This window comes from Gymnogyps californianus, chromosome 8 (assembly GCF_018139145.2).
Source record: "Gymnogyps californianus isolate 813 chromosome 8, ASM1813914v2, whole genome shotgun sequence".
Taxonomy (NCBI): Eukaryota; Metazoa; Chordata; class Aves; order Accipitriformes; family Cathartidae; genus Gymnogyps; species Gymnogyps californianus.
The window spans coordinates 19,598,271-19,613,743 of NC_059478.1; the positions used below are offsets into that span (position 1 = coordinate 19,598,271).

General features: G+C 38.0%; 1 protein-coding gene across 1 annotated transcript in view; it reads left to right on the plus strand.

Annotated features, from left to right (window-relative positions):
* The window catches only part of SELENOF (selenoprotein F), a 29,831-nt gene extending 14,770 nt beyond the window's left edge, over positions 1-15,061 (plus strand). The window contains exons 3-5 of the mRNA XM_050901466.1: positions 1,404-1,467; positions 10,332-10,381; positions 13,984-15,061. Coding sequence (XP_050757423.1) covers positions 1,404-1,467; positions 10,332-10,381; positions 13,984-14,115 — 246 coding nt within the window. The 3' untranslated portion in view covers positions 14,116-15,061. The remainder of the gene's footprint in view (positions 1-1,403; positions 1,468-10,331; positions 10,382-13,983) is intronic.
* Positions 15,062-15,473: the final 412 nt, after the last annotated feature.

The window sequence follows — 15,473 nt, forward strand, 5'->3', positions numbered from 1 at the left end:
ATTTCCCTGCAATTGATTAGAGTATTTCTTATGTTCTAATTCATAGTATTTAGGCAAATACTGAGTTGGACTTGAATTCAGAAGATTCGTATTCTGAAATGAAGATGTATTCCTGGCTGTCCATAAACCTACATAGATAGGTGATGAAGTGCTAATAAAATTGTCTTTGAGATTTCTGTCGTATCATGTGTGGTTTGCTTTTATGACATGTCACTCCTTTTTCAGAGGGGTTAGTACTCATTAAATTTCATAGTGAAAGCTTATTTTTAATTACATGTATTCACAGTTCATATTTTAAGTGAAATGTGAATTTACTTCATTTCAGTAAGGTTATATTTTTTCCATGTCCTGACTTGCACGTTTGTTCTGAAAACACTGTCTAAAAGAAAATTAAAGCAGAGGTCTTAATTGTTTATAGAAGGTAATGAATTGAATTAAAAACTCTTAACTGAAGCTTATTCTGTCAGCTTCTCTATAAACGGTGAGGTTTCAGGGTTAAAAGGATATGATTTGGTATACAGTATTGACAACTATGTGTAAGATTAAAATGCTTAACTTTACAGTATGAAGTTCTATTTTAGTAGCTGGAAAAATCTGTTCTTAATTTATATTTAAGATTCAGCAAACTATAGAATCAATTGCATGTTGCCAAAAAAACCCAAAAAAGTTTAAAAACATGTGACAGTATATAAGATCAATAGGTTTCTTTATTTAGATACTACATAAAATTGCAATGAACTTATACTTTGCTTTAAGAACATTGAATCTGAGTATCTTACATGTCTGACAGAAGTGACTGACATCTAAGCACAAGCATCAAAGTTAGCCCAGCCTGTATATATTACTTCAGCTAAGGCCTATTAATGTGATCTGTCCTTCTTCTACAATCACAAATAACTACAATAAACTACTAATAGTAGCCCAAATGAGAAGTCTGAAGTCACTGCCTTATCTTTATTATAAACAGTATTTCACTGTCCAAGTTAGGTTTAAATTGGATACTAAAATTTCACTTGATGAGACTTTCTTAGCATCTTTGGGGAGGTAGAAATAGTTTTCCTATTACTCGTCCATTGTAATATGTCAAATTGCTTTTTTTTTTTAATGAAGCTTTGCTTCCAGCAACAGTATATCTCAAATAATCTTCTTTTTCCTGTTTTTACATTTTTAATGTAACGAATGGAAATTATCATGTATCTTGAGTGAACAGTCAGTTGTTGCATGAATCAGACACAGGTCTGGAATTGTGATTCTATTTAGGATCTTACTTGTCTGTAGTTACCATCAACACAATAGTGTATTGTCTCCTCCAAGAAAAATAGTTCAACATATAACACACCATAAGTAAACTAGTAATTTAGATTTTTTTTTATGTCGTTAACAGCTTCTGTTTATTGTTACAGCTTTATGCAGGAGCTGTCCTAGAGGTATGTGGATGAAAATTGGGAAGGTTCCCTCAAGTCCAGGGTAAGTATTGTTCTTTCAAATATGAAATACTGTCACAGCTGAATGACAAAATGTGCTTTTAAGTACTACTACAAGTAGTCATAAATTTCATATATTATATCAGGAAAGTTGCATTGACCTGAGACTCATGGAACTGGTCTCCAATAATTGATAGATGAAATTACATTGTGCACTTATGGAACTACTTTCTTTTCACAGATCCTGCAGTATAATTGTTTTGTCAGTGGATAATGACAGTCAACTAAAGTGAATGGAATACACTAGTGTAAAAGGAAAATCAGTACCATCAGTGTGTGGTGGGAGGAAGCCGCAGGAAAAACATCTGTGAGAAATTTCGAACTGGAATTTACTTATAAATGGGGGAAGAGCTTAGGTGATAGCAGTACTTTGATTTTATTTTTTTTCTGTAATGAAGATCCTAATACTGTCCTCTGGACATAGTTCGACTTAGAAGAAAGACTGATCTAGCTTTAGACATAAAATTGCACAAACAGCATATCTCCGTCTACCATGGCCAGTATTAATACCTCCCTGTTTGAAGGCTGACTGACAAGTAAAAAAAAAGATTTTAAAACAGGTTACAATTAACATAAGTTATGCTGCTTTAGACTCTCTCCTGCCACCTCTACCCACACACCGTTCAGTTAATTGACTGAGCAAGTCAAAAGACCAGAGCAAAGCTATTTTCTCTTTTCCACTGTTTAAAATGCCAAAACAAGTATTGTTTAAATGACTTGTCCTACTTCAGGGGTGTGAGGAGATTAACTTTGTTAGCACAGGAGTCCATATTATCTCCACGACCATTCAAATTTAGCAAACGTAAAAACATTCCCAACTGTTGTTGCCCATTCACTCAGCTTCTTTATGGTTGTGAATTTGTAACAGTTAAGTGCTCTTTTGAGCTATAGATTTGAAGGAAAAGGTCAATCTGCTAGCCTGACTCCAGCCTGCATTATGTCCTCAGTTATCTTCATGTGTAGGTCCTAAAAGGGAATGGCCCTCAATTTCTGCTCTGTGCACACCATGAAACATGTTCCAAAAGCTTACAGTACAAAAGTAAAAACTTGGAATTTTTAAAGATTTTTTTTTTCCCTTTCAGTCCTTGGTTATCTAAACCTTCTCAAAGATTGACATTCCATTAATCATATAGCTTGCTTTTTAAAATGACTGAATAAATTTCAGTGGTTTTCAGTAGGTTCTCTGTTTTCACTACCAGTTCTTCTCTGGTACAGTAAGAAGAAAAAAAGGGCTGACTAGTGGACTTAAAGATCTCTTTTGCCTTTTCATCACAAACTTCTGCAGTTACCCAATCTAAATTTATCTTGACTAAATTTACTGCTAGGGTATTAGGACAGGTTGGAAGATGGGATAAATTTTAAGAGCATATTTAGAAATTTTAAAAAGCAGTAGAATGTATTCTTCCAGCTGGTGTTTGTCCTCACATTAATATTAATCTTAGAACACTTTTACTTAGATTTTCCCCTTGATTTTAACTTCTACCAGAAACAGTATTTAATGTCTCCGTCTTAAGACATTAACATTCAAGAAGTGTTTTTATTTCAACTTTTCACTTGGATGTTTGCTACAGAAGTTAGGTTGCCTGAAGGTCATGCTGCTGTTTTTGAAGCGTTGTCTTTGTGTAGGCTTCATTGAACTGTGTAGCCTGTCATTGACAATGTCTCATTGCAAATAACTCTGATTCCTTTCCCATAGCTTCTGCTAGGATTTTGTTGGGATTTTTTTGCAGAATATACACAAAATTTTACCACTAATTCAGGACTGTGTATGTATTAGAATTACATGGATTAGTATATGTTACTTCTGTATCTGACCGTGAAGTGTTCACCTTTAAGTACCTGTGTAAATTGCTTTCTCACTTCACTTACTCCCACAGACTTGATTTGTCATGGGCTACTTCTGGATTATATTTTATTTGGCCAAAGGATGAACAGTGCTTTTTTAATGATGAGATTCACATCTTAACACAGTTAAGGATTAAAATCTGTTGAATTAATAAAGGTTTGTAAAAGTTAAACAGTAAGGAAGTTACACAGTTGGAAAAGCCTGTGCATCGCTCGTGGTTACTAAATGCAATATTTTATGGTCCTTCTGTATCAAAATTTCTATCAAAATTACTGGTTATATAATTTTTAGCTAGAAATAGTTGCTGAATACACCTGTGTGCCTGAAATGTGAGAATCATTACACATGGAATATATTTGTAGATACTGGTGAAAGCAAAGAAGTGACAAGTGATGAAAAATATTTAGTCCTCAGCAAGAGGATGACTTCAGAGTCAGTAAGCACTCTATTATATTGCCTAAGTTCTCCGAGTGTGAGGGGGATTCTTTTAGCTTTTAGCTAAAATGTAATTTGTTATGGGATTGTATTTTTAGGTAAGATCACTTATTTCCTGGTTATTTTAATCTGTAATTCTTAAATACTGGTGAAAGAAAGTCTTGCGGTTTAACCCCAGCTGGCAACTAAGCACCACACAGCCACTCATTCACTCGCCCCACCCAGTGGGATGGGGGAGAGAATCTAAAAAAAGTAAAACTCGTGGGTTGAGATAAAGACCGTTTAATAGGACAGAAAGGAAGAAAATAATAATAATAATAAAATGACGATAATACTACTAAAAGAATTAGAATATACAAAACAAGTGATGCACAGTGCAGTTGCTCACCACTCACTGACCGATGCCCAGTTAGTTTCCGAGCAGCTATCTGCCCCTCCTGGCCAACTCCCCCCCTTTTATATACTGGGCATGACATCATATGGTGTGGAATATTCCTTCGGCCAGTTTGGGTCAGCTGTCCTGGCTGTGTCCCCTGCCAACTTCTTGTGCCCCTCCAACCTTCTTGCTGGCTGGGCATGTGAAGCTGAAAAATCCTTGACTGAGTATAAACACTACTTAGCAACAACTGAAAACATCAGTGTGTTATCAACATTATTCTCATACTAAATCCAAAACATAACACTATACTAGCTACTAGGAAGAAAACTAGCTCTATCCCAGCTGAAACCAGAAAAGAAAGTTAGAAAGTTGTGTTAACCTTAAATCTTGCATTGGTAGAAATGTTAGTAAAACTCTTGCTAAGAAATGCAGGATATTGTAGTGGGAGACATGCATAGTTTTATCATAATCTTTTGTAAACAGATGATACACAAACTAAAGCAATACTTCTCTTCCAATTTAGAAATGTCTCTTGTCCTACTGCTTCTACAAAGTACCCTGTCTTTGGTTTTTTGTGCAGTTTCTTCTTCAGGCTTGATCAGAGCTCTGTCTTGGATTTGCTTTTGAAGGCATGTGGTGCTTTGTATAAAATCATGAAGAGCTGCATTGTGACTTGATTAATAGACTACAAATAGTAGTTATTGATGTGCCATATGAATTCTTACATTTAAATTCTTATCTCAAACTGAGGTCCCCAAAAGGTAAAGAGCTATAGCCATTAAAATGTAAATGAGTGCTTGATGTCTGCTGTAGTTCTGTCTTCTTGCTAGGCTCTCATGGTATCTTTTCAAGCAGGCTCATGCGATTTTCAAAACTGCAGAGCATGTATTTGTCCCCAAAACAAATTATTAAAGAGTCTGAGGAAAGAAATTAATGCTTTTGGTTTGCCTGTATTCCCAGTGATTTATACATTCACATTTTTAGCAAATATTGCCAGTTGTCTTAGCAATGCTTAGATATTTGTGATGTAATTAAATGTTGGGTTTTCCTGTCTTCATAAAATATCATTCCGCTACTCTTCCTTTTGTTTTGGTTGATTTTCTTTTCCATAGGTTTAACACTTCATAACTAGCAATGCCCCAATAAAACCATTGTTCTATTCAAGTTCATTTCAGGTACAAAATGCTCAAGTCCGTGGTATGGTCAAGTCGTTTTTGCCTTTTTATGTACAAATCTGTGACATTCTGCACAAACTTGTGTTTCTAGTAAATTTTTTTTTACTTTCAAACTGCTTGTGTCTAATAATTCAGGGCCAAGTTAAGCAAACTACCCTTATTTCATTGGTTTATGCTAAGTAATACTACATTTGCTTTCTGTTTATTGAAATTATCTCAGAACAACTATTCATAGATAATCTTAGATGTACTTTAATCATCCTCTTGTGTATTAGTATTAGATCACTTCAGTTATTTCCTGTAACACATTTTGTATACATGTAGTCTTTCTTACTTTTGAGTTTTAAAAATCAGTTGTATGTGCTGCATTGAGTTGTACAAAGTACCATGGTACTGTTTGATAAAATGTAAGTCTTTTGTAAGACAGTAATAACTCATGTTCTTCCTGTTGCTAATTCAATGTGTGAAACATTTAAATGCATCACAAAAAGACTTTAAATATTTGTCTAAAAATAGATCATCCTTTATACTAACTTTGAAACATTCATCCTTACTCATGAATGATGATGGAAGCATTCCTTTGTGATGTTGCTCTCAGAGCACTAACAATTCTTTGCCCTGATCACATAATGGGCTCTTTTGGTGTAATACTGAGGGACAGGAGGGATAGTCGCCTTCATCACAAAAGTATGCTGCTGCTTTTCAGTGCCCAATCAGCATTTTTAAGGACTTATCTGTAATATGAAGCTGTGTATCTGTACACAGCATCAAGAGTTTAGAAGAAGCTAAAGGGTTCTGTTTACTAGAAAAATAGCATAAACTGAGAAGGGTATGTCCAGTTTAAAAAGTTGGATGAATCCCCATGGGCATACGTAGTCCTCGTAAGTGTTACAACAGTAAGCCTATAAATCTAAACTAAAAGCACAGCTTTTTAAATAACAAAAGGATTAGAAGTTTGAACAAGTGGACTTTTCCATTACTGGCAGATACTTAATCACATCAGATTCTTGCTAGAAGACATGCTGTAGCTTACCAGGAGGAAAAATTGTGCAGTAAAAATTTATTGCTGACCTTGTGCTGAAGATTTGACTAGTTCTGACTTGTGCTTTTCCGCCATTAAAATCTGAAACTGATATAATAGAGACAGTAAGGTTTTTTAATCTCCTCCAGGCCTTTCTGATTTGAGGCCATTATAATCCTTGTGATGCATGTAGAGACAGACAAGGTTAAAATGCTTGTCTGTGTGCATAGTTGTTTAAAACTAGTGTGAGATTTTACTGCCACTGTATATTGGCTCTCATTCAAGTATTAAGAGATTAGTTTAGTGTTTTTCTCAACATAATTTTGTATTTTTTTCAGTTACAGATCAAGCAGGAGATCTTTGCTCCTAAAGCAGGAATCTAAATAATGTCAATATTCCTGAATGTAGATATTCTTGGTAGTCTGGATCGTGCCCTTAATATATAACAGTAGGTAGTCAATTCTATTGACAAAGAAGTTATGTCTAGCATATAGATCTGCAACTCTGCATGGAGAGATGTGGCATCATGTCCATTTTGGGTCAGAAGTTTTCTTATGGTATAGCCTACTGTATCAGAGATAACAGCGTGTATGTGTGCATGCATATACATAGACTTGCTGTTTCAGCTTGAGTGATTCCAAGATTCCTAAGTAATCTCCACTTAGGACTCTAGGCTTTAATTCCAGCAGACTAGTTTTCACAGACTTTCTCAAAATGAAGAGGTGTTATATATCAAAACAAAGTGACATTATAATGATAGCAGTGAGTTTCTCTGTTCTGCTGTGTTCATAGGCAGAGGCTGCTCTTAGGTCTTTAAAAGCCCTGTGCAGTATTACCGCTCTTTGCAAAACAGTTTGGTGGTGGGCAGGCTTTAAAATGCCCATACACACCTGATCCTTTTCTCTGACCTTTTATTTGTAGTTGATTGCGTGGCGATCAAGTCTGCTCTGTAGGCTCACCTCAGGACTGTGTTTAAAAAGAAGGCATATGCTTTGGTATTGCACATGTTTCATAAGAGCATAAGGTGAAGTGATTATGTGAAGGGACAGTTGCAAAGCTGGCAGTAGAACAGCTCTGACTTCTAGTCTGGTGTTTAATTCACCGGAACATAGTGTCATGGCACCAAGCTCAGAGTTCATCTCATGGAAGTCAAAGTGGAAAATGCCTTCCCCACTCACCCATGGATGGATTATGTAAATGCTTGTTTCTCTGCAGTGTATAATTTCTAAAGCTGCCACAGGGAGAGGAAAATGGGGAGATAGTTTGATGTTTAATACTAAAATCCTAGCTATTAAATAATGGTATAAAGATGTGTAAGTAGCCTTCAGACATAGGATCATAGGAAGCAACAATGTTGATGTCAGGGTATAGAGGGGAAACTGTTGGGGCAGTGCCTAAGGTGGAGCGTGTACACCATATGACATGATAAACAAGCAGCCATGTGTCCCAAAATGTGCACTGTAGCTGCATCTGACATCCTAACCCCATCAATTCCATTCAAAGGCTGTTTATTCAACTTAGGGCATGATTTTGTGGAAAGGGGAAAAAAAAGTGTTTGATGGGATAATCTGTATTTTTAATGCATGTCAGTATATTAGTTTCTCACTTTAGCTTCCAAAATTCAGAATATACAAATTAAGTTATTTGTACAGTGAGTGTTTTTCTTTGTTGCATTGCAAATTCAAGTGACTAATGCAGAAAGTCACTATGATCAGCATTAGAAATATGCCATTAACAGAAACCTACTCTGTTCCAGCTGTCTAAAATTTCAGGAAAAATGTTCTGTAGTGCTTCAGCTTTCAGAAGATTTAGACATTTGACACTGATACAAGTGTATAATAGCTACTTTTAAAGCGACAAAATGTAATAGTGCCTATAGAATACTTTCTTCTTCCACCTAATTCTGTTCCCATTTTATGCAAGCTTGTTCAGTCCAACACTGCAGCTGGAGAACAGCCACTCATGTCCAAATGAGCTTTCATCTGTTGTTCAAGTAACAAATCCTCACACCTGTTACAAGCTTAAAGTGCTGTAACCTGAGTTAACCCCCAAAGGCTATTCTTTAATACAGTTGAGTTCCACAGTTCAGATTTGCTTCTGAAACTTTATCCATTTTACTGTGCTCTCTTACCGTTTTGCTTTACGTTTTGCAATTAAAGTTACCCACTGTACTGACTGCTTCTTAAAACCTCCTTTTCATATAAAGCCCTAGAGACTGATTTCAGCTTTGGATTTAAATTGAAAAAAATGTGGAAAAATTCCCCATGAAATAGTTCAACATGCTGTGGACTTAACAAAGAATAAGAAATCTTTGCCACTTTTTTGCACGTTACTGTTGATGACAGCCAAGACAACTAACAGGTCACAAGGACATGGGAAACACTAAAGTTGAAAATTACATCTTTGTGAGTTTAAATCAGAATTGAGCAGCAGTATGTGAGCAAGTACTGGTTATTTAGTGCTATTTGAAATTGTTATACAAGTACAGTTTACAATATGACATCAGTGTATAGTTCTATAGGAAGAACGAAAACAAGCCTTATTTTCTTCTTCAGGGGTCTAGTGTGTCTGGCAGCTCATTGGGCCATTGGCATTTTTTTTTAACTTGTTTATAGTGTGTAGTGGTTGGTGCAGCAGGCAGAGTATATGATTTTGATCTGTACTGGGAGCACAGTGGAAGAGGGAAGAAAATAAATGCTACTCAGTATATACATACTGACAAAGTGTTAAGGTAACTGTCTACAGTAATACAAAGATAGGTATAAAGATGCCAGGGGACATCTCTACAATTACTGAGGAAAGCACTGCACTTTGTGAGGCAGTATGAAACATTAGTCCTGAGGTTGCACTCATCTCCATGCACCAGCTGGATGCATTGCAATTTGTGAGAGAGTCGTTGTTGTCTAACCTTGAAAAAGCACCTTTAACATGCAGCTAGCACCTTTGTAGGAGCCAGTCCATACTGACAGGGTTCATCCTTGGGGAGACACTACTGATACATGACAGGAGTGTCCTGAATCCACTTAATGTCTGTACAGATACTACATTCAGCCTTTAGCATAACCTGAATGTAAAAAGGAGGAGTGAAGACTATGCTATTTTCTGAATCAGTTTTAAATACTTCTAGAACTCAGACATTCATTAGGCTAAAGTGTTTGGAAGTAGGGGATTATGCTCACACTTTGTCCTGAAATAATTCATATTGTCCTTTCTTTTTAAAGTTAATGTTAACACAAGGCCTGGGTTGTGCTGTAGGGATACAGGGACTGTGCTGCTGTTAATGCTTGCTGTTTGCTGACTAGCGCTTCAAGCAAAGAATTGTTCAGCAGCAGCCCACCTCAGACCTGATCTTCTCTCCATGTAGCTACATGACAGGCCATAGAGTCCATCTTAAAGCTGATTGCCTTTAGGAGTGTCAAGAGAAGAGGAGATACCAGCTTCTCTTCTTGTTTTCTGTTCTTGTTTTCTTGCTCCGAGATCTCTGCAAGACAAAATTGTCCATCTTGGTTGCAAGAATAACACCTCTATGCACAGTTTCCTCTGTGCCCTTTCACCCACGCTGCTGCAGCTTGTGTGGAGCATGCTGATGGGATATGTGTCATATTTAGCCTCCCTCACAAAGCTTATCTTCAGCCAGATTTTGATCGCTCTAATGCTTTTCCTCACATTTGTGTATCGCAGCAGCATATGGGCAAGTCTGCTGAAGACTGTCAGTTGTACATGCAGATAAACTGATTTAGACAGTTGCACTAGCGTTCCAAGGAAAATCCAAGCAGATATGAAGCTTGTTTGGAATACTAGCAAAAATAGGGTATTCCTTAAGGAATAGGTTTACTATTATTAATTTTGTGAGGATAATGAGAATTTTAACATTAAAATATCTCCTAAAGCATCATTCCAAAAGAAATAATTCAGGGAATACTAGCCTGAATGTAAATCTACTTTATGCAAGTGGAGAAGTTTACCTTTCTTTCTTGTCTCCAAACCACAGCTTTTGTCAGGAGTGATAAGCCAAAACTCTTCAGAGGACTGCAAATCAAGGTGAGTAGTAACTTAACTTTTATATTTGGGATGTTAGGAAGAATTAAGCTTGGTGGAGACAGTCCTGTGGATTGTTCCTTATTTGCTGATCAAGTAATCCTTTAGCAGAGGACATATATTTGCCTTGCCAGTATAAATCTTTACAAGTTCCTGCTGCTAATATTAATTGGTTTATTGCTTTGTAACTGTTTGGTACCAATTCTTTGTTGGTGTTGGGGTTTTGGGTGTTTTGTTGTTTGTTTGTCTTTAATCCAAGAAAAAAATATACTGGAACCCATAAGTAATAGCAGATGGCAAAAGAATGTGAGGAATGCTTGCATTCTGTCCTTACTCTGTGGATATCTTGGATTTACTCAAGCTTATTCTGCCAGTTTCGTTTTCTCTTGTTCTGTTCTCCCCTCGTTTTCTGATGGAGCTGCCATTCCCATACATTCAGTGATTCTTAGATTTTTCTCCTCCCTCAGAATTTCTTTGCTGTGTTCTGTGATTCTGTTTTTCTTTATAGTCTTCAAACATCCAACTTTATAGAAATGCATATACTGAATGGTGTTTCTTATGACTTGCATATATGCAAAGCTGCATAAGCTGCACTGCCTTAAGCTCAAACAATTCTTTGGTTTCAAGATCTAGTGTAAGACTTCACCTTACTCTTAAAATCCTCTGTGATCTTCCAGCGTACTTCACAGATATACATCTTGATTCTCACATCTTGTGCTCCCATCTCTATTCAACAAATGGCACCATCTGGAATCACTTCATAGCTATGCATGGCTGCAATAAGTGATTTGTCTTCTCAGCAGCAGATTCCATCTAAAACAGATTTCCTCTGTCCGTCTCATGCATTCATGTCTGTGTCCTCCAGTTTCTTTCAAAAGCTTTCTCTCCTTCTGCATGTCTGACTGTTTCATTTTTATTTTAAACTTTGTAGCTGTATTGAACATCAAAGCAGTCTAAACTACAATTGGTATAGAGCGCTGCCAGAAAAAATTTAGTGCAAATGGATCTGTATTTATTTTACAAGACTTTTGGAAAACGGATTAGAGATGCCACGAGCTTCATTAAGTAAAACCAACTAGGTTAGCTCAGTAGGGTAAAGTAAAATACTCCTGGGGAAATATTTCCATAAACTTAAATGGTTAGAGCCTTCTAATACTGTTAAAAGCTTTTATTTGCATTACATATTTTGTGACTTAGTGAGTCTTCAGAAGCATTAAAGTATTATGTTACCAGCAAAGCCTAGTAGGCACAGATACAACACAGCAGGAATGAATGTGATTACATTAGAAATTGAGAGTAGAACTTCAAGCTGTTAAAGTGACCAGAAATTTCTAAAATGGTAAAAAGGCTATTGATCATATGAGAAAAATCATTCAGCTGCTTGATTCAAAAATCCAACTTCAGCAACTTAAAACAGTTAAGGTAGAATACCATCTTTCAAAGCTAGGCTTATGGCATTGCCCCCCTGCGTACGCATTAGCTTGTGTAGTGGGCCAAGGAGAACAAGTAGAGTTTCTGACGCACACAAACCCCCAACATCCCCCCCCCCCCCCCCTTCATTTGACTTGTTCCTCCACTTTCCTCTCTTTAACGTTAAATGAAAGTCAGAAGTCTGAACTGAAGCTGTTTCCTACCTCTCTTATTTAAGGCAAGTAACTGTCTGGACCTCAAGATAAACAGTTACTGCTCTTAATGTGTGTGGTGGGTTGACCCTGGCTGGATGCCAGGCACCCACCAAAGCTGCTCTATCACTCCCCCTCCTCAGCTGGACAGGGGAGAGAAAATAAAATGAAAGGCTCATGGGTCGAGATAAGGACAGGGAGATCACTTCACCAATTACCTTCACGGGCACAACAGACTTGACTTGGGGAAAAATTAGTTTAATTTATTACTAGTCAAAAATGGAGCAGGATAATGAGAAATAAAACCAAATCTTAAAACACCTTCCCCCCACCCCTCCCTTCTTCCTGGGCTAAACTTTACTCCTGATTTTCTCTACCTCTTCCCTGCCCCCCGAGCGGTGCAGGGGGATGGGGAATGGGGGTTTGGGTCAGTTCATCACACGTTGTTTCTGCAGCTCCTTCCTCCTCAGGGGGAGGACTCCTCACACTCTTCCCCGGCTCCAGCATGGGGTCCCTCCCACGGGAGACAGTCCTCCACGAACTTCTCCAACGTGAGTCCTTCCCACGGGCTGCAGTTCTTCACGAACTGCTCCAGCGTGGGTCCCATCCATGGGGTGCAGTCCTTCAGGAACAGACTGCTCCAGCGTGGGTCCCCCGTGGGGTCACAAGCCCTGCCAGCAAACCTGCTCCAGCGTGGGCTCCTCTCTCCACGGGTCCACAGGTCCTGCCAGGAGCCTGCTCCAGCACGGGCTTCCCATGGGGTCACAGCCTCCTTTGGGCATCCACCTGCTCTGGCATGGGGTCCTCCAGGGGCTGCAGGTGGATATCTGCTCCACCGTGGACCTCCATGGGCTGCAGGGGGACAGCCTGCCTCACCATGGTCTTCACCACAGGCTGCAGGGGAATCTCTGCTCCGGCGCCTGGAGCACCTCCTCCCCCTCCTTCTTCACTGACCCTGGTGTCTGCAGAGTTGTTTCTCTCACATCTTCTTACTTCTCTCTCTCTGGCTGTAACTGCTCTGTAACTTCTTTTCCCTTTCTTAAATCTGTTATCACAGAGGCGCTACCACTGTTGCTGATGGGCTCGGCCTTGGCTAGCAGCGGGTCTGTCTTGGAACCTGCTGCCATTAATGTTATTGGACATAGTGGAAGCTTCTAGCAGCTTCTCACAGAAGCCACCCCTGTAGCCCCCCCACTACCAAAACCTTGCCACACAAACCAAATACAATGTGTTTTAATTTCCTGTGAAATGGGGCCTCTGTCCCTTATGCTTCCTTCTTTTCTCCCACCCTCATTCCTTAGGACTAGGCAAGAAAGCATCTAATCCAGAGCTGCAAACACTGGCCAACTGCTGCTGGTGGAGTGTGCAACCTACAGCATCTGTCTGTCTTTAAAGCTTCAATATGGTGTCTCCCCTCTTACCAGTTCTTCCTTTGCATACACACATGCACACAAACTCCAGCTTTGAACATCTCCTCCTTTGAATCTGCGCAGTAGGTGAAAAAAAACTGGAGAGGAAGTAGCAGCATAGGAGAAAACAAGCTGAAAGACTGATCTCATAAGCTTAATTTGATTTTTATCGATCTGTTTTCTTCAAGAAAAGTAGAATACGTTGTTAAACACTCTAGGAATGAAATTCATCAAATCAGAACAAAATATGTGGCACTAGAATATTTATAGCATTGAGCATTGTCAGAACAACCAAGCTTGCCTGTTTGTTTTTTAAGAATTCTAAGCTTTAAAAAGCTAAAGCTTAGGTTGATTTCTTAGTACAAATTGTATTGCCAAAGTTTGCCCAGAATACTCTGATGTAATTTAGTGCTCTGTTCTTAAGTATTCATGGTGTCACTCTCTGGACTTTTTACTATTCGTGCTTTGACATCTTTTTAACTGATTTAAATCAATTGGGGGAGGGGGGGAGCGTTAATATGGAGAATGCATTTCCAGCCCAAGGTAACTGACTTTTTTCCCCCCTCCCCCGCAGTATGTGCGTGGTTCTGACCCTGTACTAAAGCTGCTGGATGACAGTGGGAACATTGCAGAAGAACTGAGCATCCTCAAGTGGAATACAGATAGTGTGGAAGAATTTCTAAGTGAAAAATTAGAACGTCTATAAATCATTGCTTTCAGTCCTCTTTCCTTTTCATGTTTTGTCATGGTAATCTTCTCAGATGCAGTGTGCTACAATTGAAAAAACATTCCAGCTTCTATATTAATTTTAAAATATCCGTTGTGCTGTACTAAACATCTTGTAATTAGAAGGGGAATCTTCAGCACGCATATCTGACAAGTTGACAAACAGAATAGCTTGTCTTAATATATTCCAGCTTTTAATGCATTTACCACTAACAAAATGCTTTGTTTCAAAGTTAATTATGCAAATATCAGTTTGTTATAATTGGACCTGTTTTTACAAATGCTCTTAAAACTGAAGAGCTTCAAATAATTGAAATGATTACCATGCTTTTTGTCTGCTGCTGTGTGTAAGAAAGTCAGAACCAAACGCAATGTACTATCTCCCAAAGAAACTTGACTGCTAATGCCCTCTTCTTTTTCGTATTTGAACTGTCCTTTTTATAGAAGCATTGTTTACAGTGAGTATCTAGTTCAAAGGTTTTGCAGCTGATGGAGGAACTCATGCTCTGGTACTGTGAAACATTTAGTAAGTACACTTTAGTGAAGACTACATAGAAAACCTCTGAGGTGTATGGAAGTCAGATGTCAGGTGTGCTTTACGTTAAGTGTTTTGCTTCAGAAAACATGAGATCTAAGTCTTGAAACAGCTTTCCTTCTAACTTTCACAAGTTTATTGGAAGTCTGTTTATCAAATGAATTTATAAACTCTTTTAAAATGTGTATTTTTCTTTCTCAGTTGAAATTTATGTGAACAGGGAATATAGACAGTATGTATGGTAATGAGTCAAATCCATTATGACTTGTCAGGTTTTTTCCACTTAGAGTGAATAAATATGTTAAGCAAGAATAATGTGGGGTTTTTTTTCCTGAAGTCTAATTAGCAAATAAGTCTTCCCTTTAACTACTTTATGCACACCAGTTTTTGGTTGGATGGGTGTTATGCTATGGCCTGAATTGGTATGCAGTTTTTCTCTTCATATATAATTTTATACTCAAGAAATTTCTCTACAATTTACAGATTTTATTCCCAACTTTTGAGAAGAAATCATCAGCTTCATAGCAGAACAATAAACTTGGGACTGAGACCACACTAAATTATCAGAAGTAATACACTAAGGTGATTCTTTAGGCGTAGCCTTCTGAGTTTTTATTCCTGAAATATTCTTATGAGCTCTTAGAAGGTGTGAACAGCTAGGTCCCATGATGTTATCCTCGTTGTTCTCGCTCACACTCTTATTCTGTGCCTTTCACGCCTATCGTTATAAAACATGCTGCTCATCTCCCAGATGACTCAGTGTGGGACAGCTACAATAGTGGTCACCACTGGCTTAGAGAAGT